This window comes from Rhipicephalus microplus, chromosome X (genome assembly GCF_043290135.1).
Source record: "Rhipicephalus microplus isolate Deutch F79 chromosome X, USDA_Rmic, whole genome shotgun sequence".
Lineage (NCBI taxonomy): Eukaryota > Metazoa > Arthropoda > Arachnida > Ixodida > Ixodidae > Rhipicephalus > Rhipicephalus microplus.
In genome coordinates, this window is record NC_134710.1 from 8,486,734 (window position 1) to 8,512,683 (window position 25,950).

General features: G+C 47.2%; 1 protein-coding gene across 3 annotated transcripts in view; it reads left to right on the top strand.

Moving 5' to 3' along the window:
- Window positions 1-25,950, top strand: part of babo (TGF-beta receptor type-1 babo) — a 136,842-nt gene that overhangs the window by 20,464 nt on the left and 90,428 nt on the right. Inside the window, exon 3 of one of the 3 annotated variants that reach the window (XM_037426564.2) lies at window positions 10,721-10,881. The exons of 1 other annotated variant lie outside the window; for it this stretch is intronic. In XM_037426564.2, coding sequence (XP_037282461.1) covers window positions 10,721-10,881 — 161 coding nt within the window. Of the gene's footprint in view, window positions 1-10,232; window positions 10,391-10,720; window positions 10,882-25,950 lie in introns of all 3 variants that reach the window. One more of the 3 variants, XM_037426565.2, reaches the window with a different exon arrangement.

Genomic DNA, 25,950 nt, shown 5'->3' on the forward strand with positions numbered 1-25,950 from the left:
CAGCGTGCCCCCAGTGCGCCGAACCACACACGGAAGACAACTGTAGCGCTACCACACTGAAGTGTCCTAACTGTCAGGGTGCTCACAAGGCTTCTTCGAAAGAATGTCCGCACATAAAGAAAGAATTTTCTATTCTGAGGCAAATGGTACGAGACAGCTCCACCCACAAAGAAGCTGCCGAGAAAATCCGGCGAAGACAACGTCGCCGTCGAAGGTCTTCAAGTCGGAGAGCGCCAACCTCAGGCGATAAGTCGACGCATCAGGAAAGATCGCCAGCTTCAGTTTACAGCACGGCAAACACAGACGTTGTAAAAGAGCAAAGGAGCAGACCAGTCTCTACAGAAGAGTGGCCTCCACTTACGCGTACACAACGCTCAGAAGAGCCGCAGCAGAAGCCGTCTTCTTCGGAGCAAGCTGCTGTAATGGAGAACTTGCGGAACACAGATCAGCAAGTAATAGCTCTTTTGCGACCATTAATTAACGCCATCCGCTTGTTGTTAAGCAACTTGCACACACCGTCAGCAAGAAGTGCATTGCAATTACTGGACGCTTTGAGTCCAGTACTCGCAGCGCTTGAGTAAATAATGGCTCACCAGCCACTGTCTTTCAGAGAAGAGGTCCGAAAGGCAGCGATTATTCAATGGAATGCCCGGGGACTGAGGTCACGCATCGCCGATTTCCGTCGGTTCGTGTACACCAATAAGTTCCCCATCATTGTTATCTGCGAGCCAAATTTACAGAAAGCAATCAGACTTTCTGGTTATGAGTCATTCATGTCGTCTACAACTGCGGACAATAGCAAAGTTCTGATGTTTATTCGCCGCGACCTCACCTACATTCATCATCCGGTGTCACCCCACGACGACAATCAATATATAAGTATAACAGTGAAAAGAAGACTTACCATCACGGTTGTGGGTGCCTACCTCTCTCCGTCAAGTCGTTTCGACCATACAAGACTACGAGGTATCCTGTCAGCAACTTCTCACCCATGCATTATAATTGGCGACTTCAGCGCACATCATACAATCTGGGGAAGTTCGAAGACCAATGTTAAAGGGAGAAAGTTGGTTTCCTTCGCCTCCGACAACCAACTTTTCTTGCTAAATGATGGCAGTCCAACGTTCCTACGTGGTTAAAGGTATAGCAGCTGCCTTGACCTGGCCTTTGTCTCACGAGGCCTCGTCAGGCATGCTGAGTGGTTTCCAGACATAGAAACGCATGGAAGTGACCACATTCCTACTTACGTCAAAATCGAAGGATTGTCCCATGCGAAGATACGCGACAGTGTTCAGAGAGTGGACTGGTTGAAATTCCAGTCTCGCATGGAAGAGCAATGTGAAGCAAACATATCCCTCGACATAGAGGAGATAATTAAAAGCACAATACACGATATTACGTGTACCCTCACCTGCTCTCCCAAAGTAACGGAATTTGACATCGAGCTAGAACGACTTCGAGCAATCCGACGGCGTGCTGAACGAAGATACCGACGCATGGAGGCAATAGAAGACTTACGGATTGCTCGACGTATACAAAAGAAGATTCAGCGCCGGATAAATAAACTCGAGACACAACGTTGGACTGTTTTTTGTGAGTCACTTGACCCACGAAAACCTTTATCCCAATTGTGGAAGACGGTACGAGGTCTCCGCACAAAACCCACTCAGTGGTCACCATTCAGAGCTCTCGCACTTTTTGAACAGAGACGCAGCATTGACGTGGCAGAAGACTTCTGTGCCAGAGTATCTGGGCCACTCGCAATGCCCAATAGCCTATTGCCCTCGACTAAGTCTCCACAAACACTGGATTCCCGCATGGACATGCCTTTTTCCATCGTTGAGCTCAGAGCAGCACTAGCTTTGTGTGGAGGCACGTCGGCACCAGGGCCCGATAGAATTTCTTATAGGGCCTTGTGTCATCTGGGTGAACGCACGAGAATCCTCCTTTTGGAGTTGTACAACAAATCCTGGCAAGATGGAACGCTCCCGACAAGTTGGAAGACAAGTCGCCTAGTTCCACTTCTGAAGCCAGGCAAGTCACCGTTGGACCTATCATCTTATCGTCCGATCGCACTGGCCAGTTGTGTAGGCAAAGTTATGGAGAGGATGATCCTGGGACGCCTGGAGTGGTTCTTGGAGTGTAACAACATCTACCCAGATGCCATAGCAGCATTTCGGCGTGGACGAGCATCGATTGACAACGTAGTCGACCTGGTCACTTATGTCCAACACGAGAAAGGCCGTAAGCGTCTCTGCGCATCTTTGTTCCTAGACGTCAAAGGGGCGTATGACAACGTTACGCATGAAGCTGTTCTCACCGCTCTTGAAGATATAGGAGTAGGTGGTCGGATGTATCGCTGGATACGTAGTTATTTGTCAATGCGATCCTTCTTTGTGAGCACTGAAGATGGTCCAACCTCTCCACATTACAGCCACCGTGGCGTCCCCCAGGGTGGCGTACTCAGCCCTGTGCTGTTCAATCTTACGTTAATTGCTCTCACTGAGCATCAGCCAAGCACGGTCAGGCTATCAATGTACGCAGATGACATCTGCATTTGGGCATCGGCTGTAACACGCCTGCAGTTACGAGGAAGAATTCAAAAAGCTGCCACTGAAACATTACACTACCTCCGAAATCGAGGCTTGGAAATTTCTTCCGAGAAATGCGCCCTCGTAGCTTTTACACGAAAGCCTATGGATAAGTACACTATAAACATCAATGGTCAAACTGTGCCATACGTTCGATCGCACAAGTTTTTGGGCGTCATAATTGACAGGAATCTATCATGGAGCGATCACGTTTCGTACATGAAGAAACGGTTAATGGACATCTGTAATATACTGAAGTTCTTTGCAGGGAAGACTTAGGGAATGTCTCCCAGTGCAATGCTACAGCTGTACAGAGTACTTTTTCTCGGTTTCCTGCGGTACAGTTTACCGGCATTGACCAGTGCAAGCAAAACAAGCCTTCGAACGCTACAGAGTGTTCAATCCCAGGCACTCCGGATTTGCCTCGGCTTGCCTCGTAGTGCGTCAACAATGGCTACTATAGCTATCGCCGGTGACCACCTCATCACGACACATATCGACGTTGAGGCACTCCGGACACATATAAGGCATATTGCTCGGACACCCTGCCACCACCTAGCCTCTTTACCAGCAGACAGACCACGTTCGTCATTTTGCCAAACGGTCACCACATACCGCGATTTTTTGCCAACATGCTTCACACCCGCCGCCAGGCCTTTGACTCCTCCCTGGTGCCTGACTCAGGCTAATATCAGGCTAACTATACCTGGCATCAAGAAAAAAGTAGATATGTCGTCACCTGCTCTTAGACAGCTTGCTCTGCTCTTGTTATACGAGACGTATCAAGGCTGTATACACGTATACACCGACGGCTCTGTTTTACAGAAGAGTTCAACGGCATCATTTGTTATACCGATAAAAGACACGACAAGAAAATTCAAGACCTCCCACCTTACACGAGTGTTGAAGATTGGGCGAGTTGGTTCGTCGTACTTGAACTTGTATAGCGCATTACGGGGAAGAAGAAACGGCCGAGCAGACCGACACAAGAGGACAGAGCGCTAACTTCCAACTGAGAAGTTAGCGCTCTGTCCTCTTGCGTCGGTCTGCTCGGCCGTTTCTTCTTCCCCGTAATGCGCTATACAAGTTCAACTCCCACCTTACGACATCAACGGGAGCAGAGCTCACAGCTCTTCGTGCCGCATTGCAATTTATCACCGATCAACAGTCGCAAAAATGGACAATTTTCAGTGACTCAAAGGCGGCGCTGCAATCCCTTCTATCCCCTTTACGCCACGGCCCGTACGAACAGCTGGTGTTTGAGATTGCAGAAAATACTCACCAATCCATTGAGGAAGGACATGAAATAGCCTTTCAATGGCTGCCAAGTCATTGTGGAATAATTGGCAATGAACGGGCCGATCGAGCTGCGCGTTCTGCCCATACTGAAAGCGATGAAATATCAATTCTGCTTTCCAGAACTGACGCTGCACGGAAACTCCGCATGCTTGCTCGCAAGCGCACCACGTCACAATGGAACGAGTCACATTTTTTCCATGCACGGTTAGGTACTTTAGACCCAACTCTCAGTCTTCGAATTCCTCTGGAATTACGCCGACGAGACGCTACTATGCTGTGCAGATTATGGTTGGGCGTCGCATTTACCAATGCGTACGCGTTCCGCATAGGAATGGCTAACACTGCTGCATGCAGCCATTGTGGCAGTGATGAAACAACTTGGCACATTTTGTGTGAATGCCCACAATACTGCTCGCAGAGACAGTCACTCTGCAATACACTAGATGAACTGGACAATCAGCCTCTTTCGGAAGAAAGACTCCTGCGCTGCCGACAGGACTTTATGTCGCAGAAGAAGGCTGTGAAGGCGCTCATGCGCTTCTTGCGTTCAACCGGCCTGTCCAAACGACTGTGACCGGAACTCCCCGAGTGTGTTCGCATGTGTTTTTTTTAAAATTTATTTTATATATCTCTATAGCTATCCTCTTTCCGACCCTTTTCCCCACCCCCGTACAGAGTAGCAAACCGGTTCGTCTAGGTTAACCTCCTTGTCTCTTCCTTTTAATTATTTCTCTCTCTCTCTCTACACAGAAAATGAGCATTATGTGCAGCCAGAGCATGGCTATACGGCGAATTCTAGTACAAAATATGTCAACGTCTGAGTCATCTAGAAGCACTTACAGTGCTCAGTTTAATCCCAAAAGTGACTTTGCAGGAATCAAGAAATGTAGGATTGGTACGAACATGCATATCACCTGACAGATACTCTCAGTTAAAAGATTGCCAGTAATCAATGACTTGGGCAGTCAGACAATGAGCATCATGCGCCATTTTGACAATACTAACCACTGCTATGATATGTTGGCGAGAACAGCGAGAAGTAAAATATCTGAAACGTATTTGATGGCAAGACCTTCCACAAATGCTCAACTGCCCTACCAAGCAGGGCAGATCAATAGCCTTCTGCTTATGGTGGTGCATCTGGTGGTCACTTATGTTCCTATATGAAACTTTCGCGGGAGTTTCATGACCAGTAAAAAGCATTGAAGGGCTCTGCTGCAAAGAAACTGGAGGGAGGTCAAGAAATGGATCAAGGCAGAAGTTTGCTTCAGAGGCTGGGTAGTAAGTGCGAAAGGCCTCATAATGTCAGGTGTCGATTTGGATTTCTTTTTTGTCTCGACCCGACAATAAACTTCTGAAAATAAGCATACCGTGGAGTGATGCCATAGCAACTGACAACATTGAATGTTGCTCTTATATTGGAGGAATGCAGCCCAAAATTGTAAAGTTGCGAGGAAGTCAAGTCAAAGTACGCGGAACTCATTTCTGTTGTAACCTAGGCCACAGCAATCAAAGTTCTCTTCAAACAACACAACAAAAACGTAAGAAAGAAGCCATATGCCTTGAGTCACGAGAAGAAGGCTTGGTTATTGGAGGAGCTTTAAGGCATGCTAGACGAGGGCATCATTAGACCATTCACGTCTTTGCTTGTGTTACTGATTACGATCGGTCCTAGAGAAGATGGATCATTCCGGTTATGCACAGGCTACAGACTCATCAACTGGCAGACAGACCTATTTCCTTTCCCGATGCCAAGAATTGACGAGATAATTGATGGGACAAGCGGGTGCGAATGGTTCTCCAGAATAGACTTGTGTAAATAATATTGGCAGGTACCTCAAAGAGAAGACACAAAGAAGTTTATGGTGTTAGTTACACTGTTTGATGTGTACGAATATAACTGGCTCCTGCTTAGGCGGAAGCGTTTCGGTGCATTTTTTTTCAGAAAATGGTAAACAATGGACTGAGATTTTATTTGGAAGTTCTGTAATCTGTATGTTAGTGACATCTAAGTTTATTCAAGGACTAGAGACGACCATGCAGTTCACCTTTCAGCAGTGCTGCAAGCGCTCAATGATGCACAACTAAAAAATAAATGCAAAAAAGCATGAGTTCTTCAGCCAGATCGTAGTATTTCTAGGCAGGCGCTTTGATTGCTAGAAAAAAAGTACCAAGGAAGAAAGTGTGTAGTGAATCGGGCCTTTTGCAAAGCCCCATGACATTCATTTCCTTCGTATGTTTTTAGTTGTTGCAGGGCACTTCAGAGCATTTATAAAATGACTGCGCAAAAAAAAAAAACAGTGTCTCACAACCGTAACACAGAAAGACATTCCGTTCATATGGTCTGAAGAATGCAAAGGTTCTGCATCGACACGTCCGTCACTGGCAAGTATGAGCCGGCTACACATTGTGACAATGCCCAAGCACCAGCAGCACACTTCAAAAACCAACGAGAGTGGGCGAGAGAGCGCTTGTCTGTTCTGCTGGGCCCCCACTTTCACAGAGTGGAATGGCGGCAAGATTTTTATGTTCCCATTGAACTTACTGGTTTATTATTATTATTATTATTATTATTATTATTATTATTATTATTATTATTATTATTATTATTATTATTATTTAGAATTACAACAGATCTGGTGAAAGATGCTGTGTGAGGGCAGATCATTCTTTTGAGGGCTCGAGTTGCATCCAGTGCGTAGGATGATTAAAAAGCAGTCTAGCAATGTGATGCAGCGGCACGACGAGGTAGCATCAATGAACATCCATCATTAGAGGCTGCAAGCAAAGCAGGGTAATCTGGGCTGGCAGCTGACTTTCACGTGGCCAGTTTTTGGTTAAAACCGAGTGTCGTACACAATATGTGGTAAAGGTGTAGTAGCACACTATAAGCCGCACATACAAATAATGAGTGGCGATGATGCTCTGTCTCATCTTGTCCTTTTGTTCATGTATGTTGAAGCGGGCTACCGCCTTTGTCATTATCAACTATCACTGTGCTTATTCACACATTCTTCCAAGAAAAATTAGCATGGTTTCTTTTTTTGCTGGTTTGAGCCTCTATATGATGAACCAGCACCTATGAGCTCTTTGTTTCTTTCCAGCTATGGAGTTAAAGTGTGGTGCATTGATTCAACAGCTGATCAGCTGAAATGGCATAGTCAAACATGTTGCCCAGTCATTTCATTGAGTGTTAAAGTAGCCCTGCAACACTTTTTTCAGCATGGTGGAAAGCACTGCCTGTCAGTAGTCGAGGTTCCCGAGAACAAAGGAGCGGAACATTATAGCACAGCATGCGACCTGAAATTATTAATGCTCAAAGTCAGGTCGATTGCTTGCTCTTCTCATGGCAAACGATGCCATAAACCCTAAGCCTATGGATGCTGGCTCATTTGAGCGTGGTGAACTTTTTGCCCCTCTTTTCATCCCCCCCCCCCCCCCCCTGCACACTCGCAGGCATGAATGAAGGGAGAAAATGCTTTGGTAAAGCCCTGCAACTCCACTTGTATTCTAAAAACTTTTGCGGCTGTAAGTGCGGAAGGCAATAAGTTCCTTTAATAAAGCCACTTCATGATTACTTAAAACAAGTTTTGCAGGGCCCTTTTAACAGTGCGATGTGACACACTTTTAGAAAGTAAATTAATGGAAAGGAATGCGTGATCATTCTTTTTCTCATATTGACAGTGACTAGAAATCTGGTAGTTGTCTGTTGCATACCGATGCTAAAAAGTGACATGTGCATAAAAGGGGACTTTAAGAATTCCAAGCTGTGAGTGAGAGCTTGTCGCGATTGTTCACCATATAGCATGATGCTCAGTGTTCCTAAAGAGGAGCATTTACTGCAAACTGTTTCACAAGTATGTAAACTCCCTTTAAGACGAACTCTATTATGACGAATTCTTGGTGAAGACGAACAACACGGAGGCGCTTGTTTGGTTTCTCATAGACCCAATGCAAAAAAAATCTGCTTAAGACAAACTGCTTAACAGGCCTCTTCTGTCAAGGCGAACTCTCACAGCGACCAACAGTGATGGGGATTCTGTGTAATGAACATTGTAGTCTTGGTGGGGGCATTCAGGCAAACAAGAGAAAGCAGATTGAGCTTCCTGGCACAAAGACTCAAAGAATATCGAAAGCAAATCGCAACGGGGATGGAGAAAGTGATATAAGTGAAAAAGAAAGCTCAGAGCGTAAAGCTGGTACCTCCCTCACCCCCTAGCCTCTAGGTGGAGAAAGGGGTGGCTTTATCAGTAAAGAAACAAACAAAAAGTGTTCATCCTTTTGTATTCTCCTCTCGTTCTTCTGTTCCCCAACAGGAGTACAGCGGAGAATAGAACACAAGAGCTTGGCTAGAGGAAAAAGTGCAAGGGAAGGGTGGCGAAAAAAAGCCAAATGAAAGGGAAGAAGGGAACAAAGAGTGTCTACACATTGTAATCACATGAAACGGAAACCACATATGTGGCATTAGCATTCCCATCAGAGGAGTCAGATGCATTGTTATCGCCGTTACACAATGGCACCTGAGCACATGCTGGGATCAGTTTGCGTTGTTTTGCATAGGGTCTGTGCGTGTCATATCTGTATCTACTTAAATGCAGCAACTTGTGGTGCACCATTTTCGTTATGGAAGGGCTTGACAAAGGAAGGTCATTTTGCATACAAAATATAGCTGCATTATGTCTTCTTTGTGTGCTTGAGGCTTGTGATCGTGAGTAGCGTAAAGGAAAACGTTCAGCTGCATATCCTTCAGGAAAAGTTACTGCAGGCTGAAAATAAGAAAATATCCTAAAGGCAAAGAAAAGTTTGCAGACTTTCATAAGCAACTTGGCATATATTGGCCTTGTCAAGGTAGGGGTGTGCAATGGAGGCGTATGCAAAAGTGATAGCGAAGCCAATAAAGCAGCCTCTCAGAAGGTGAACAGCCAGAAAAACAAATTTTTCATTCTTTGCTGGAAAATGGCACTTGTCTCTCCCTTTTTATCTTTTTCTAGGGTTGTGCTACAGTTTTATTGTTAAAATGTAGTAGCAATTCATGAACATACTTATCAGTGATGGAAGTGCTGCTCCAATTGCTCTAATGTGCTCCAAAAGAGAAATGCTGCTCGAAAGGGCAACATTTGCTAGTAACTGTTCCAAACCTGCTCCAAAATGGTGTTGGCAAACTAAAAAGAATGAAGTTGAACCATGGGACCATCCCATGAGCCTAAGCAAAGCCAAAAGCAAACTGTATACACTATCATCCTAGTATGTCACTCAGTGGTGTAAATCCAAAAATATCTCAAGGGGTCACTCATATCAGGCCACGATGTCCAATTCGTATTTGTAATATGGCATGTATTTCTATTTATAAAAAAATTAATCATGCTGTCAAGTGAAATTAAAAAAAAAAACAAAACAAGCATGTGATCCGAGCTCGAGCAATTGCATTGTTCTATTCAGTCTCTTTTTTTCACCTTTTTTCGATTTACATAGTTCACACAGCCGAAAGGCATTTAACACAGGTATGCAGTAAACAATAAAAAGCCTTTTAAAAAGTTAATTGTGCTATACTTGACTGTTAACTCAATTATATCACGTGCTAAAAGCTAAATCTTAAGGGGGACACTTGCAAGGGCTGTCCTCCCCAGTCTGAACATAAAAAAAGTCCAAACTCCCTTAACCCTTCCCTCCCTCCCTCCCTCCCTCCCTCCCTCTCCTATGATTTACGGCAATGGGGCTACTATACGGCGTGTATACTAGCTGCATACCTGTAGTATACGGCATGTTTAATAATAAATATAAATATTTATTAGGTGCTTAAGTGATATTTCAGACTTCAGGAGTCGTTAGGAACATGCATCTGCTTGGAAAACATTAATAGGAACACTGAGCTACAGCATTGATTTCTGCTCCGGAATATGCTCCAAAAAACAAAATGCCGCTTCCATCACTGATTTATTATTTAACTCGTGAAATTAAGTGCTAGTTAGATTAGTCTAAACACTTATTGAAAGTATAGTTTTTGTCAAGCTGAGCCAAATAAATGCTTTTTCTTGTTTTTTCCCTCCCGATTTAAGTATAATTCGTTCAGCGTGTTCAAGCAACATATTTGGGTATACTTGGCATGTTAGTATTTGGGGCACTTCTGATAAGACGAACTCCTGATAAGACGAACAAATGATCATGGTCCCTTCAAGTTCATCTTAAAGGGAGAGTACTTACTGTGGCTGGCATAACTTATGCCAGCTGTCTAGAGCATGATGAAGTAGAGACCTGCTTTGTGTCGCTTGGGGAATGCTTCTGTGTGCCTTGTGTTTTGACCTCTGCACATGTGGCTTGGTCTGTTGTTTCTTCTCGTCCCAGGTGCATTCCAAAGGAAGAACTCACTCCCCCCGACAACCCAATCTCTTGCCATCACTCAAACAATGTAGATGATCACTTTGCCATAGAGTGCTGCCGAGGTGCCGACTATTGCAATTATAACATCGTGCCGACGCTCTCCCCGTCGAGTGGGCCAATAGGTAAGGTATGAGAGAGAAAGAGGCATGGTCGGGGGGTCTTTTGGCACTCTCTCTCACACACACACACACAGACACACACGTACACACGTTCACTGACATGCTTCTGTCTGCAGCCCAGTGTGTCTTGTGGCCCAGGCTCATTGTAACCTCTTCTCTCTCTGTTCGAGTGGTCGTCCGGCTACCAGCTGTTGGGGGTAGCTGCAGGAAAGCATTTGTATGCTGGTGTATTTTTACAACTTTTGAGAGTTATCAAGAAGCATTTGAATAACCTGCATTGTTTCTTTTTTTTTTTCCTCCCTGTGTGTCTTTTTTTTCCCCCTTTTGTGCCAGGTGTCTCGACAAAAAAAAGATGTTCCCTCCTGACAATCCGGTGGCGTGTTCAAAGTCGGGCTCACACAATCCTACCCATATGGTCATAAACTGCTGCTCCAATTATGACTTTTGTAACCGCGATCTCCGTCCAACCCTTCCTGCGGCCACAGAGGCTTCAGGTGGGTCCTACTGGAAGGGCAACAGGAAAACCAGCGTTTCTTTTGCTTCTTGCTCCTGTCAGTGTGCCTCCTCACCCTTTGCCTTGTTTTGTCACTGCTGCCTGCCTCTTTTTTTCCTCCAAACTAACTTGTAGCCAAAGGTTTTTCACACCCACAAACAGCCGTTGCTCCATGGCAGTGTCACAAAGACCAACAAACATAGCTATTGTGAGAGAATAATTAAGCGGCTTTATACAAGCATGTTTATTGCTTTTTAGCGTTCTGAAACCTTTAGGCGAGCGTGCACACAATCCTGCTTTAATCAACGCAGCAAAGATTGCCTGATATCTTTACCCATTAATGTTGGTTTTTGACGATAGGGGTGGCCAAGGATCACTGAGAACTGTTTACCTCTTAAAAGGTGAGACTTCACTTCCCTTATGGAAAGTTGTGCACATCTCTATGTTGCAGATACGGCAGTAGAACCTTTTATGACTCCAACAAAACTAACCGGTATTGTGCCCAAGGCCTTTGTGCCATCTGGCTGGCAGTTCGCTGAAGTATCTTCGAGACATGTGCATTGCCAGCTTTAAAGGATGTCTTTAAATAGTTTGCTATTTGCACATTGGAGCATGTATACACTAAGTGCAATGTTGTCTAAAGCAGTGGTTCTCAGCCATAGATATGTCGGGGACCCCTTGTGGACTGGTGTAAGTGATGGCGGACCCTTTGCAACGGAGGGTAGGCAGGGGGGTACGTAGATAAACTAACACAACTGGAGCGTGAAACAGGTGCCTTTTATTGCTACCAAAAACATCAAACAAATTTGCAACATCACTTCATTTTGGACAGTTCATCAATACGTGGCGCAGTCATGCTTAAAGAAAAATGCGGGTGACGGTTTCGCGGATCATAGAAATGGCTTCGCGAACCCGCTAGGGTTCACGAACCCCCATTTGAGAACCACTTGTCTAAGGCATCGTGCTGCAAAGGTACGAGTTGGTGGTTTGAACCTTCTATATTAGTCAAATAAAATGAATTCGTGACTGGTGTGTACAAGGCACATTCAAGAAAATACAAGAGAGATAGTTGAAAGCAGCGAAATTTCTTGAATTTTTTTCACATGATTTCTTCTTGCACTTTCTTATATGGGACAGGCAGGGGTGCAACAGCTACACCAATTGCACCAGTTTGATATAATTCCGCAGTTATGCACAAAGCTGCGCCAAAATGCTTGACCAGCCTCAAATTCATCTCACGTGTGCTAATTTCAGCTAAAAATGGCGGCCACGTTGGCCATTTGCAGTTTGCATCATCAATCTATCCAAGCGGGCAGACCCTAATCCTAAACCACGGTGTAAGATATGTTCCCTTTGGGTCAGGGCGCTTGCAAGACTCCATTGACCAGATAAAGTAACAACGTCTCATGCCCATCGATCCTCTGACACCAGCATCAAGATGGAGCAACTTTAGACTGTTGCCGTAGCCACCAATGCCTCGCAGGAAATATGAATTTCCTAGTCGGCAAACGTTGTTATGGCATGTTGGCAATTGCAGCTGGAAACGTATAGCGCGTTTTTCACGCGCAAATTGACTGCAAACAGACGTGCTGCGAATGAGATGCGGCGACCACAGTGGTCCCGGTAATACATATCTGGTGCCGTCGCTGGGCCAAAGAGCACGCCATTGTTACTTTATCTGGTCAAATGCGCCTTGCAAGCGAGCCGAGTAGTTATGCTCAAAACCTAACCCCATCCTGAAACAAAAAAAAAAAAAAGGAGGGGGGAGGGGGTGTAGCAGTGTTAGAAACTTTCTTGGCAATGTTCCAACCTGTGCGAAGCACTGCTGAAAGGCCACTTCTAGGCCCCATAAAAAAAAATTTAGTTAGACCATCTAAGTTGTTGTTTGTCCAATGAAGAGCATTATGCCACAATTGTTTTTTTCAATTTGTTTATTACACCCCGTCGCGGTGGTCTAGTGGCTAAGGTACTCGGCTGTGGCAGCTGCATTTCCGATGGAGGTGGAAATGTTGTAGGCTCGTGTGCTCAGATTTGGGTGCACGTTAAAGAACCCCAGGGGGTCGAAATTTCCGGAGCCCTCCACTACGGCGTCTCTCATAATCATATGGTAGTTCTGGGGCGTTAAACCCCACGTATCAATCAATCAACCAATCAATCCATTTATTACGAGCTTAGTGTTTTTTTAAAGCGGCGTGAAAGCAAGATGCGATGAGGCGAGCTCGAAATCTATGATGTTTCTCACGTGCAGCCTTCGCAAGCCAAATCTTTTTCTTACCCTCTCCGAGATCCGACCAAGAGGTCACGGGCGCATGATGGGCTCGAACAAGCCCAATAGCTGAGCACGTTAGTGCCGTTTTTTTTGTTGACCAGCATTTTTTTGTGGCTTACTGCCTGTTTCTACAGGATGATTTCGAAACGCTGGCTTAGACGTGGTAGAGTAGATGAGCATAATGAGTGCTCAAACGCACAGAACCATTAATTTCTTTTTGAGGACAGGCGTCTGCTCGATGCGCTAACTGCGGGGACATGCGAAACGCAGGCAAATTAGCTCCGTATCTCGTTGCAATTCACTGGGGGAGGGGGGAAATGGAAAACACGCATTTTCTTATTGCGTTTCATTATCTCAGGTTTTATTCTCTATTCAAGCAACAAATTATATAAACTACACATGTCGTGTTAAATAATTTTCGCCAGGTCACATGCTACTGTTGGCAACGTCAGAGCACAGTTGTCTACAGAGAGGACCAACATCATAGCACTGCCGTGTACGTAGGGCGATTCCTATATGTACGTCATGCCCTCATTCTGTGAGTGTGCACCCGTGGTAGGAAGAGAGAGCAGCGTTCATATCGAAATTTGGCCCATTTCCGTGGCATGTAGCGTTACAAATTTTGGTAGACGTGATTGTGAACGCCCCATGTACGCATTGCACTTGTGTGCTCAAAATTGTCAAACCTAGTGAGTGGCCTCTTAACTCTTTCATTAGCACGCCCATTCAAATTGATCACCGGTGATCGACACTTTGGATTGTCGATAATAGCATGTTGAATCTGGTTCTCGTTCTCCGAGCTCTTTCTAATAATTAGTGTAGTCGCTCAACTTTACGAATCAATGTGGGTTGGCCGGTTTGGCCGCGTAGTGATTTTTGACAGACCTTTGCACGAACCAATGTGCATGTGTTGTTAGGAAATTGCACTACATTGCTCTGGCAAACTTGACAGAAGTGTCTGCCCCTACTGCTTATGCTACAGCAACATGAAAGTTCTGTAATCAGAAGAAACTTGTCAAGTCAAATATGAAATTAAGGTGTCAGCTCTGCAATTTGACAGTGTTGAGCAATAATAAGTGACAGAAATTTATGCCAGCTATTCAATAGAGAACTATTTCTAGGAGTTGGGGAATATTTATTCTACAAAAAAAAATATTTCCGAAGGTCTGCTGCATGTATAATGCCAGTTTCCAGCAGCTTTGGTTTCACTTGTGTTGTTATACCAGACACAGGGCTGCATCTAGTGTCACTAAACGTTCCTATGCGTCGTCATGCACGCATGTGCTGCAGAAAGCCCGTCGCTCAAAACTGTCTTGCAACTGCACCTGAATTGAGTGAGGACGAGCTTGGAGTCCGAGGATGACGGCACCTCAGCTTCAAGTTCTATGGCGATGATGTTTCGCGTCAGCCTGTGACATCCACAGTCGTTCATAAATTTGTTTTATTTATGGCGTCAAGCTGTTTTTTCCGCTGCAAGTGCATAGCTGTTGATCTTTGGGCACAATCTTATAGGTACTGTGGTTACGTGTGAGGTTTACTGAACATGATCTTATTCTTTTTTTTTAATACGATGAGCAAAAATGCAAAGAAATATGCTTGGATGCATATATTGGAACGACGCCAACCTATGTGGAGTGAGGTGGCTCATGGAAAGAGGTCACACTAGACGAAATAGCAATGTTCATTGGGCATCTGATTTTTAGCGGGATTATTCATATCATGGGCATCCATCTATATTGGAACACCTGCAGGCTCTTATCGCAAAAAAAAAGGAATAACAGAAATTTACTGACGCTCTCTGAAAACCAAGCAATGGTTCACCGCATGGCACAAGCAATGAAGCAGCACCTCGGTTCTGATTTTCTTTGTGTATGTGAATATAAACATTTTGCTGAACATTTACTATTCTTTATACTGTTCCCGGGTCATTTATCTTTGAAATGTATATTCTGAAGTTTTTTTTTTATGAATATTCTTGTATATGTTTTTTATTGCCCTGTTTACCCAGCTGGCAACCAAAAATTACGCACTTTTCACATTTCATTCATTCCAAAATATTTTTGTTGCTCTACAACATATATTTTTTGAAAAAAGAATTTGATTGTGCAAAATTTAGTATGCTGAAATGCCTGCTGGAGTACTTTTCAAACAGTTACGTTCCGTGCGGTTCTTTCCACTCGCCTCTCGCTTGTTGCGCGACATTTGCTGCTGCCGCCAAGGAAGCCGAAGACGAGAACTTTTCATCTGCTGGCACCTTGAGGAAACGACCGCTCCGACATCATCTGGTTATAGAGACGTTTATTCGTTTCTTTTTTTTTTTTCACTGTCCCTGCACTCCTGGTTTTATCCCCTGTCTCCCCATTCAACCACTCTTACAGTCCAGTCGTAGCGTACCACTCTTACAGTCCAATCGGAACGCAAGGATGTGTCTCTCCTCTCCACAACCTCGAAGACCCACCGCCTCTTGCCCACTCATCGGTTCTCCGCCGTCGCTCAGGTTTCTTTCACCCCGGTTCCCGGAATGATCGACGACGGGCGTTGCCGGGTCATGGAAAAGCGCCTCCGAGTAAGTTCCCGCGATGCCAGGCTGACAGGCCATCAATACGATTGGCCCGTGCGCCAATGCCGTCGCCTCCGCTGATTCTGATTGTCCGGCGGACGCGGACGTGTACCTTCCACGTGTACCGGCCACCTGCAGCCTGGCTTGGTCTCCTGTAAGGTGCCATAATTGCACCCCTTGGGGCACGGGAGTTGTCGCGGCGTCCTTTGTGGCCAGCAGACAGTCATTGTCCCGCATTCCGGTGGCCCTGCTTCCTTGTTGGCGAGGGGTCGCTGGCCACGGGGTGGGTAACATAAGTTATTCGAGGAACGCACGAAGTTCGAGCCCAACACCTCCCCTCCAACTGTGTTGCACTGTATCTATGACATGCGACACAAACACAACCGCATATGCACACATGTTCACTGGCTCGACACGTGAGGCACCAACTGTCACTCGTACCTCGTTGACTCCGTCGCGCGCACGCGCTAACAAAGCATACACCCCCCTTAACTCACCGTCCCTTTTATGCGTCATCATTAGGAGTCACCAACCGCGACATTGCGTCGGCATTAGCGTTTAGACACCCCTTTTTGTGTTCAATTTCCAGGCTATACTTCTGTAGTGCCAACGCCCAGCGTGTCAGCCTAGCGCTCTGCGGAGTGGTTTGAGTTAGAAATTTGAGTGGGTTATGATCGGTAATCACCTTGATTTTAGCGCCAAACAGCCAAACATCCAACTTCCCGAGTGCCCAAATGATTGCATAAGCTTCCTTTTCTATTGTGGCCCATCGGGTCTGAGCCGGGCTAAGCTTCTTGCTCAGAAAAGCGATAGGGCGCTCCTTGCCCACCAGATCCTGCTGTGCCAGGCACGCACCAACGGCGTAATCGGATGCATCTGTGGCGAGGATAAATTCTTTCCTTGGATCTGGTGCCTGCAATGCCGATGCCTGCACTAGACAGTTTTTCACCTTGTCAAAAGCTTCCTGCGCCTCTGTATTCCAAGGTAATTTCTGCGGAATACGTCGGCCAGTTAGGTTGGTCAGAGGCGTAACGACTTTGGAGTACTCGGGCACGTAGTCCCTATAATAGTTGGCTAGCCCTAAGAAACTACGAAGCTGTCCCTTTGTTTCGGGAGCCGGGATCTCCTTTATCGCCCTGACCTTCTCTGGATCGGCCCCGTGCTTGCCTGATCCCACAATATGCCCCAAGAATTTTACTTCTTGTTGTGCAAACCGACATTTGCTTACGTTGAGCGTCAACCCTGCCTTCGCTAGGGACACAAGCACCTTGTCTAAATGTTCTAGGTGCTCGTTCCAGTTCTCAGAGTATATCGCTACATTGTCAATGTAAGCGCAAGCATAATGTCTATGTGGAGCCAGTACACTACTGATGACCCTCTGATAGGTACTGGCGGCATTCTTTAACCCAAAGGGCATCACTCTCCATGTGTACTGGCCTGAGGGAGTGGCAAAAGCAGTACAAACCTGCGCTTCCTCGTCGAGAGGTATTTGCCAGTAACCCCTGAACATGTCTAGTAGAGTTATGTACTTAGCCTTCGCTACTTGGTATATCAGATCAGTCGCCACGCTCATGGGAAATGCGTCTGTCTCTGTTATTTCGTTGAGTCTCCTGTAATCGCAACAGGTGCGGATGCCACCGTCCTTCTTTGATACGCAGACCAGTGGATACACGTGCGGACTTTCAACCGGGTATATCAATCCCCACTGCTGGAGCTCATTTACCTGCCTCTCTACTTCGTTCACCAGCGCCACCGGCACTTTGTATGGGTATGCGCGCCTCGGTTGCTCTCCTGCTTTGATTCGTATTTTATGAATTTCCACTTTGCAGGTGCCGGGTTTGTTTGCGAATACCCTCGGGTGGCTCGCGATTAAGTCTCGCAGCTGTTCTCTCTGTGTGGGCGTCAGGTGTGCTACCTCATCAAGCTGCAGCGTCGCCTGCGCCTCTAGCCCGCATGGTGGGACCGGAACCTCTCCAAATTCCTGATGGCCTTCGAATATCACTCCTACTGCAGTTACTCGGCCGTGATATGCGCGAACCTTGTTAGCCTGAATGGTTCTGCGTGAACCGTCCTCGAGCTCAACTAAATAACTGTACGGTCGCAGTTTTTCGACCACTGTGATCGATCCCTTCCACTTCGCCACTAGCTTCCCCTCTCCTTCCTTCTCGAGCCATAGTACTTGGTCTCCTGTGACAAACTGTTTGTCTGTGGCACTCAAGTTATAGTGTCCTACGTACTCCTTCTGAGTGACTTCACTCTGTCGGGCGGCTCCTTCGCTAGCTTCTTCCAAACTACTTCGGAGCTTCGCAAGGTATTCCGCTGCTGGCATACCCAATGATTCCGGCACTTCCCAGTCTCCTGACCAAGTCCTTTTGAGAATGGATAGGGGCCCGTTCGGTACCCGCCCGTACATGAGCTCGAACGGTGACCGCCCTGTAGTCGCATGTGGGACCTCACGATATGCCCATAACAAAAACGGAATCATCCTATCCCACTCGCGTCCATGTTCGCTGACTATGTGAGAAAGCATTCTTTTGAACGTGCCGTTCCAGCGCTCGACTAAGCCGTTGCTTTGCGGGTGATCGGGTGGGGAAAATCTCGGAGTTGCCCCAAGTCTTTGCAACATCCTGTGTCAACCTCGACGTAAAGTTGGTGCCCTGATCTTAGCAAATTGTCTCTGGCATCCCGTGTTGAGAAAATATCTGCAGTAACGCGTCACATGTAGCCTTTGCCGTTAGTGAACGGAGGCATACCACCTCTGGCCATCTGGTATGTAAGTCTACGACACAAAGAGCATAGCGGTGACCTCTAGTCGAAGGGGGTACCATAGGACCGATGCAGTCCATGTTTACTGTCTGAAACGGCACGCTGGGCCTGGCCAGGGGCTTTATCGGAACTCTATCTATCTGCCTTGTCGGCGATTTCACCTGGCATTCATGGCACGACCTACAGTACTCCTTTACATCTCGCGAAATCTGCGGCCAGTAAAATGAGCTTTTCACTCGTTGTAGTGTTTTCCGCTCTCCTAAATGACCTGCCCATGGTGAATCATGAGCCATTTTCAGCACTTCTTTGTGCCTGTGCGATGGTAGTGCTAGCTGTTTGCAGATGCGACCCGCGAAATGTTACTGATGATACAGTAGCTCGCCTTGAACTAGCATACCATGCGTTCCGGCCTTTGTCTGCGCCCAAGCATCTCGCAAAGCCGGGTCTGCTTCCTGAGCCTCACGAAACTCCTGTCGTTTGCTTTTGACCGGCTCGGAACCTTCGCTGTTGCTCTCCGCGGTTATGACGCCTGCCATCGCCCGTTGCTCCTCGGCTGCCTCATCTGACAGCTCTATTATATTATCGGTCTCCTCGACTGCTGAACACTCGTCTGACACTATGTCACGTTTAACCCTTTCCTCCAGAAGCTGTGCGTAATCGTTGGGCGTGATCAGCGCGTCGGTGCCGTCTAGCTGCTTATCTGTGATTGCACAAAGCACGGCCGACTGCACCGCCTCGGACATCACATAAGGACTTCCTTCAGTAGCTATGAGCGGCACGTAAGCCAACTCAGCGGTTACCTGTTGCCCGAACGCTCCCGTCAACTTTATCCGCGAACCCGTACTATTGTACTGAGGTACCACTGCCTTTCTGGTGACGCTCAACTCCGCTCCTGAGTCTACCACGGCGTTTAATGATCGACCTGAGCTCTTAAGCGTTACAGTTTTCAGTGAGGATTGTTTCTGCTCTTTACGCTGCCACAACCTGTCTGTCATTGCTATTTCTGACCCGAATGCAGAAGCCGTCACCCTCGCGACAACTGGACCGTTTTGTTGTCCTGCTGGCCTAGTGCCTTGCCTTGCACCTGAGCCCTTATTGGGGCAATTCCTGGCAATGTGGTCGGCACCCTTACACTCTAAACATCGCCTTTTCCCTTTTCCGTCCGTGGGTGTATCTACTGCTGTTTTAGCTTTCTTTTGCCACTCCTCTACATTTGCCTTCTTTTGGGCTGCTTTGCACTTTTCGCTCTCCTCGAATCTCTCCGCGAGCCTAGCCACGCCACTGGGCAGCAAAAAGGACTCCTGTTGATTACAAATGACATGCGCTCTCGCTTCTGGGCTCAGACATTCTTTCAAGCGATCTGCGACGACTAGCTGCTTGAGTTCCTCGAACGTGCCTACCTTTGAACTCTGGACATAATAGTCGAAATAATTCTCAAGGCGCACGGCAAACTGATCCCAGGACTCCCTTTCTCCCTTTTTCGTTCCCGCAAACAGCCTCTTGTACTCCACCGCCGAAAGCCTGAGACCCTCCAAAATGCTTGACTTAAGCTTAACATAAGCTTTGCGCTCCTCTGCTGTAAGCCTGCACAGCAGCCCGCGTGCCCTTTCACTCAACTGTGGCAAAACTAGCCCGGCCCACCATTCGCTCGGAACTTCATACGACTCGAGCGTTGCCTCAACATCTTCGAACCACATTGGCGCAAGCGCCTCTTGGTTCGGCATTGGTGCCAGTACACCCCTTAACAAGCTTGCGAATTTCAGTCGCCTGTCTTCCTCTGACCTTCCGCCAAGCGCTACACTGTCATCGCTCTCGTTAGACTCTGCCCCATTACGGGCTCGTAGCCGCTGGCTTTCCAGCATCAAGCGCTGCTTCTCCGTTTCTGCCTCAGCAATTTTTAATTGAAGCTGGAGCAGCGCTAGCTGCTGTTCCGACGCCGTATCTGACGTGCCACTACCATGACCCCCCGTGCCGCTGTCGGCGACTCCCAACGCCTGCAAGTTTCCTGCCCCGTCGCCGTTCATTTCCGAGTTGTCCCTTTCTCTGTCTCGCAAGTTGTAATGCTTTGTCATCGCCTGCGCACAACAGAAAATCAAGAGGTACCCGCCTGAAGTAGCCTTGCGGTGCGCTCTTCCTCCTCGGAATCCGGTGGACTAGCCTTGCTTCGTTGATCCCGCAGCGTGGTCGTCAGTTGAAGGGGGTTGTCGTCAGTCTCGGCCGATGTCGCTCCCCGCTGTCCTCCTCAGTTCAGCCATGCAGATCCTGACGACTACGCCAGTTACATTCCGTTTGGTTCTTTCCACTCGCCTCCCGCTTGTTGCGCGACATTTGCTGCTGCCGCCAAGGAAGCCGAAGACGAGAACTTTTCATCTGCTGGCACCTTGAGGAAACGACCGCTCCGACATCATCTGGTTATAGAGACGTTTATTCGTTTCTTTTTTTTTTTTCACTGTCCCTGCACTCCTCCCCTGTCTCCCCATTCAGCCACTCTTACAGTCCAATCGTAGCGTACCACTCTTACAGTCCAATCGGAACGCAAGGATGTGTCTCTCCTCTCCACAACCTCGAAGAACCACCGCCTCTTGCCCACTCATCGGTTCTCCGCCGTCGCTCAGGTTTCTTTCACCCCGGTTCCCGGAATGATCGACGACGGGCGTTGCCGGGTCATGGAAAAGCGCCTCCGAGTAAGTTCCCGCGATGCCGGGCTGACAGGCCATCAATACAATTGGCCCGTGCGCCAATGCCGTCGCCTTCGCTGATTCTGATTGTCCGGTGGACGCGGACGTGTACCTTCCACGTGTACCGGCCACCTGCAGCCTGGCTTGGTCTCCTGTAAGGCGCCATAATTGCACCCCTTGGGGCACGGGAGTTGTCGCGTCCTTTGTGGCCAGCAGACAGTCATCGTCCCGCATTCCGGTGGCCCTGCTTCCTTGTTGGCGAGGGGTCGCCGGCCAAGGGGTGGGTAACATAAGTTATTCGGGGAACGCACGAAGTTCGAGCCCAACGCAAACTGACAAGAACTATCTTCCTGGTACATCCGAAAAATAACCATTTTCGCGCGGTAATGAAAGAGTTTAGCCACCTTTGCCACAGTACACTGGTGCCATGCGGAAAAGCATCTTTTGATTTGGAAGGAGTTTAGCATTACTAGTCACAGGACGCAGCACATTTTGTTCAATTACTCACACATGTACCCGACGCATAACTGTGAGTACTACAGTCGAGCCCGCTTATAATAAACCTGAACATGACGTGGCATCCGTTCCCTGTATCTTGAAGTTCGTAGTAAATGAAACACAGCTATTTAAAAAGTTTTAAGTGAAAACACAAACTTTTTTTGCCCCAAACAGTACATGATGCACGTGTTTCGAAGAGCGGAAGCGATAAGGGCACTCTCAAGTTCATTTAAAATGGCAGAGTGCTCATTCGCTGAGGCCCGTGGCATAAGCTGCATGAGGCACTGGCTCCAAAGTTTCGTCCTTCTCGCAATCCGATTCCTCGAAATAACTCTCGCCACGCACTTCATTCACAATGCCCCAATCCGGGCGCAGTTCTGCAGTGTCGGCATCATCATCGGCCGTAATTAAACCATCGCAACAGATGTCCCACCCCCTTCCCGGGTCGGAGTCGACGACACGCGGCCTCAAATCGCCGCCGCAGTTTCTGTTCGGGAGCTTCAGGCTTGGCATCGGGCCCTACGTCGATGAAGTCGGCCTCGCGAAAACAGTTTCGCGCCCATATAGCCGTCACCGCCACCCACGAAATATTCACCATCTCCACAGCTGAATACCGGGACACCCGAAGCGGCAAGTTGGCTGCCAGATGGTCAACAGCTAGGAGCAAGCGCTCCGCAACGCGCCACCTAATGCGCGGATTACGCTCAAGCAAAGCGGTCACACTTTCGACGTTTTGTTGAGTGGCAGGAAAAAGCATGCTAGTCCTCCCGTCGGCCATCATGACCACGCGCGCACACCAAGAGCGAGCAAGACGCGCACACACAACACACATGCCAAAACGCGTAGAACAGCTCTGGGCCCGTTTGCAATTAGAAAACGAAACTAATTCGAGCCAGTGTGGCGGGCGTCGCGGAGCGGTGAAGACGGGCGAAGGGGTTGTGATGAAGAAAGGAGAGCAGACTTGCGAGAGAAGGGCAAGGAGTTGCAATAAAGAAAGGGGAGGATGCGGCGAGAGGGCGACCTTGAAAACCAAAACACGCAGTATGGAGGCAGGTTGGGTAGCTTGCTTGAAAGGTCCGCTAAACTCGCACGTAGAAAAACTTGGAAATACTGCCTGAGCGCGCAGAAGTCAAAGCATAGCCGCCTGGATTGGTGCGCGCAGCGGTGTTCGAAGAATCGTCGGCTGGGGTAAAAAAATCGTTTTGTTGTGCCGGCGGGTTTGCATAGCCTCACGAACTTTGATATTTGCGATTCGTTCCGCGCAAATTAACAGCCGTTTTCGCGCTTGCGCACGCACGTGGAAGGCATGCTGAGCCGAGTGCGAAATGAGCGAGAACAAGTCCTAAACACGCACGCACGTGGAAGGCGTGCTGAGCCGAGTGCGAAATGAGCGAGAACAAGTCGTAAACACGAAATGAATCGCAAATTATCAGAGTCGGTGGGGTAGCGTACACGCGTTCACTGGATGCAGACTATCGGATACAGTCGGTGCGGATACAGTTGGTGGCCGACGATGTTGGCAAATGGTCTGGTCACTCCAGGCCGGCGACGCCAATGACAGTACCAGCGATCAAAAACAGGGTAGATGGCCGACCAGTCTTCGAAAGATCGGTGGCAGTGTGAAAACACGGGTCTCGTCGGCGATGCAGGGTGCTCAGAGTAGCGGAGGGACGAAGGACGGAGGGATGTGTAGAAAAAGCAGTCGGGGCATGGAAGAAGGAAACAGCTTTCCTTTCTCCGTGGGTTGGGAAGAGCGACAACTAGGGGGTTGCGGAGGCAGGGTCGGCGTTTAACAACAAGGATGTATGGGCACCTCGCCGATGCCTGATCGGTGGTCGAAATTGGTTTCCCGGGAAGTCGGCAGACCGCTGACTCCGTTCACTGTAACCGATCAGCGGTGCTCGGAGACGTTCATTGTAAGTGCGATTTTGTGCCATTGAACCAATGTATATTTTCATGGTCATGCGGATATATTGTTCGTTTTAAGCGAAAGTTCGTTTTAAGTGGGGCCGTTATACGTGGGCTCGACTGTAGTATGATCGCTGATGTCTCTAAAAAAGTTACTAGCAATCATTTGGAGCAGTGTGTGATACTTCTGCCACCCTTTAAAAAAAACACCCTCAGTAATTTTTTTTTTGCCATTCCTACTCCTCAGTTTTACTAATCCCCCGAATTTCAAGGTCACCAGCTTGGCAGATCCACGTTTGAGTTCGCAGAGTCTTTCAAGAGATTTGACAGGCACGGCAAATGCTAATGTGAACTTTATCATTGTTTTTCAGTGGGTGGTTCAAAATACTAGTTTTATGAAATAGCAGTGCTCATGTTCACTCTGTACGATTTAGGTGATGTTCAATAGTTAGTAAGTTTTTGTAACAAATTTTTTTAGTGTAAACCTTTTTTTTACACTGCTTCAAAATTGGTCTGCATGATGAAAAAAATGGATGTCCTTTTTTTGTGTGCAACATGCTTAGATGTGGATATTTCTGCTCGAAAAGTAACATTTTGGTGCTCCAAAAATTGCTCCAAATTTTATTTTGACTGTTGCACCCATGGACAAAGAGTACAGGATAGCTGGTGTGGGTTTTTTTTCGTTCCTATCTTTTAATACGAAGTGCGAGAAGAAATCACAAAAAACCACCAACTAGCCCAATTCATGCTTTGAATTTTCAACTTGAAGATCTGTGCCGACATATTAGCAAAAAATGAAATCGAAAATAAATTATTACACATTGCAGTAGGAAAGCGTGAGGCCAAAGTTATTGTGTCAATACCCTTTTAACATACTTGGAAAATTACACAAAACTATGTGCCTGCACACACAACGGCTTTGGAAATTTTGTGATCTCCATTTACTGGCATTCTATGGGCAGATTTCTTCTCAATAGTCACAGGAAATTATGCAGTCGAAAACCCCAATTTGCGTGAAATGCTAGTCCGATCTACTGTCGTGCCATAAAGGGTAATGTTAACTTTAGGTGCGAGCACTGCAGATATCAACGTTTGTAAAGCAAACGCCATGGTCGAAATGAACTTTTTCGATGGTGTATTCAGCTAGTGATGTGTGCGCAGAATAATTAAACATCTTTTGCCTCGATTGATATGTGGGGTTTAACGTCCCAAAACCACAATATGATTATGAGAGACGCCGTAGTGGAGGGCTCCGGAAATTTTGACCACCTGGGGTTCTTTAACGTGCACCCAAATCTGAGCACACGGGCCTACAACATTTCCGCCTCCATCGGAAATGCAGCTGCCGTAGCCGGGATTCGAACCCGCGCCCTGCGGGTCAGCAGCCGAGTACCTTAGCCACTAGACCACCGCAGCGGGGCACATCTTTCGCCTCGTTGAGGCAATCACTGGTCTCACAGGTCAAGTCTACCTACAGGTTTATGCTTAAGGAAAACCAGTTTACAAGGTGGCTGTGTAAAGTAGTACTTAGAGCATATAGTAGCTACGATGCTTTTTAACGTGGCCTCAAACACTCCGAACTTCAGTAATCTTGGCGGAATGAAGGACCCAATGTATTGCGAGAAAGACGAGACACTAAAGAACATGGTGGCTTAGCAACTATATGCCAGAAAAACTGACGCAATAGCTATGGCGGTATTCTAAGGCGAGCACATTTGAGATACTTTGCACGACTCGATCCTGCATGCATGTGCGGTGCTTGGCACATGGGCACCGGCAAAAACGCAGTCTATATACATGGATGCGTTCGATACAAATAACCCCAGTGGAGGCAACAGCCTTATATATTTTAATATCACTTATGAACAACTTGATCTAATGATATGAATAGGGTGTCTTATGGGTTCAAATCACATCATGGCTACGCGGGAATAATTTTGTTGTATTCAAGAGGAAGCGTGTTCTTGCTTTGCACCCCGTTGGCTGCCGAAGCCCGAATGAAACCCATCTTTTGTGGTGTAACACAAATCTGTTACGAATTTTCTTATAACTGAGCGTGGGCACAGTTGGCTGAAGCAAAAGCAAACTTTTTTTTATTATTTTACCAGGAACGTCAATGATGCTGTTTTCATCATTCATCTGTAGCTTGACACAAGCAAAAAAGGAATGCAAATAGTGGAATTGCGTACGAAGCGAGCACATGTTATGTACTAGGCGCACAACGGCAGTCAATGAAGAGTCTTTGCTGTGACATCACCTAGGCCTCCCACCAGGCGGCGCCACTCCAACATCTCAGGGGATAATAGGCAGCTGCAGAATAGAACAGTCATTTTCTGACAGTAATTGAGCAGTGATTTACGGTTGACAACAGTGCATTTTGTTCAAGGAGAG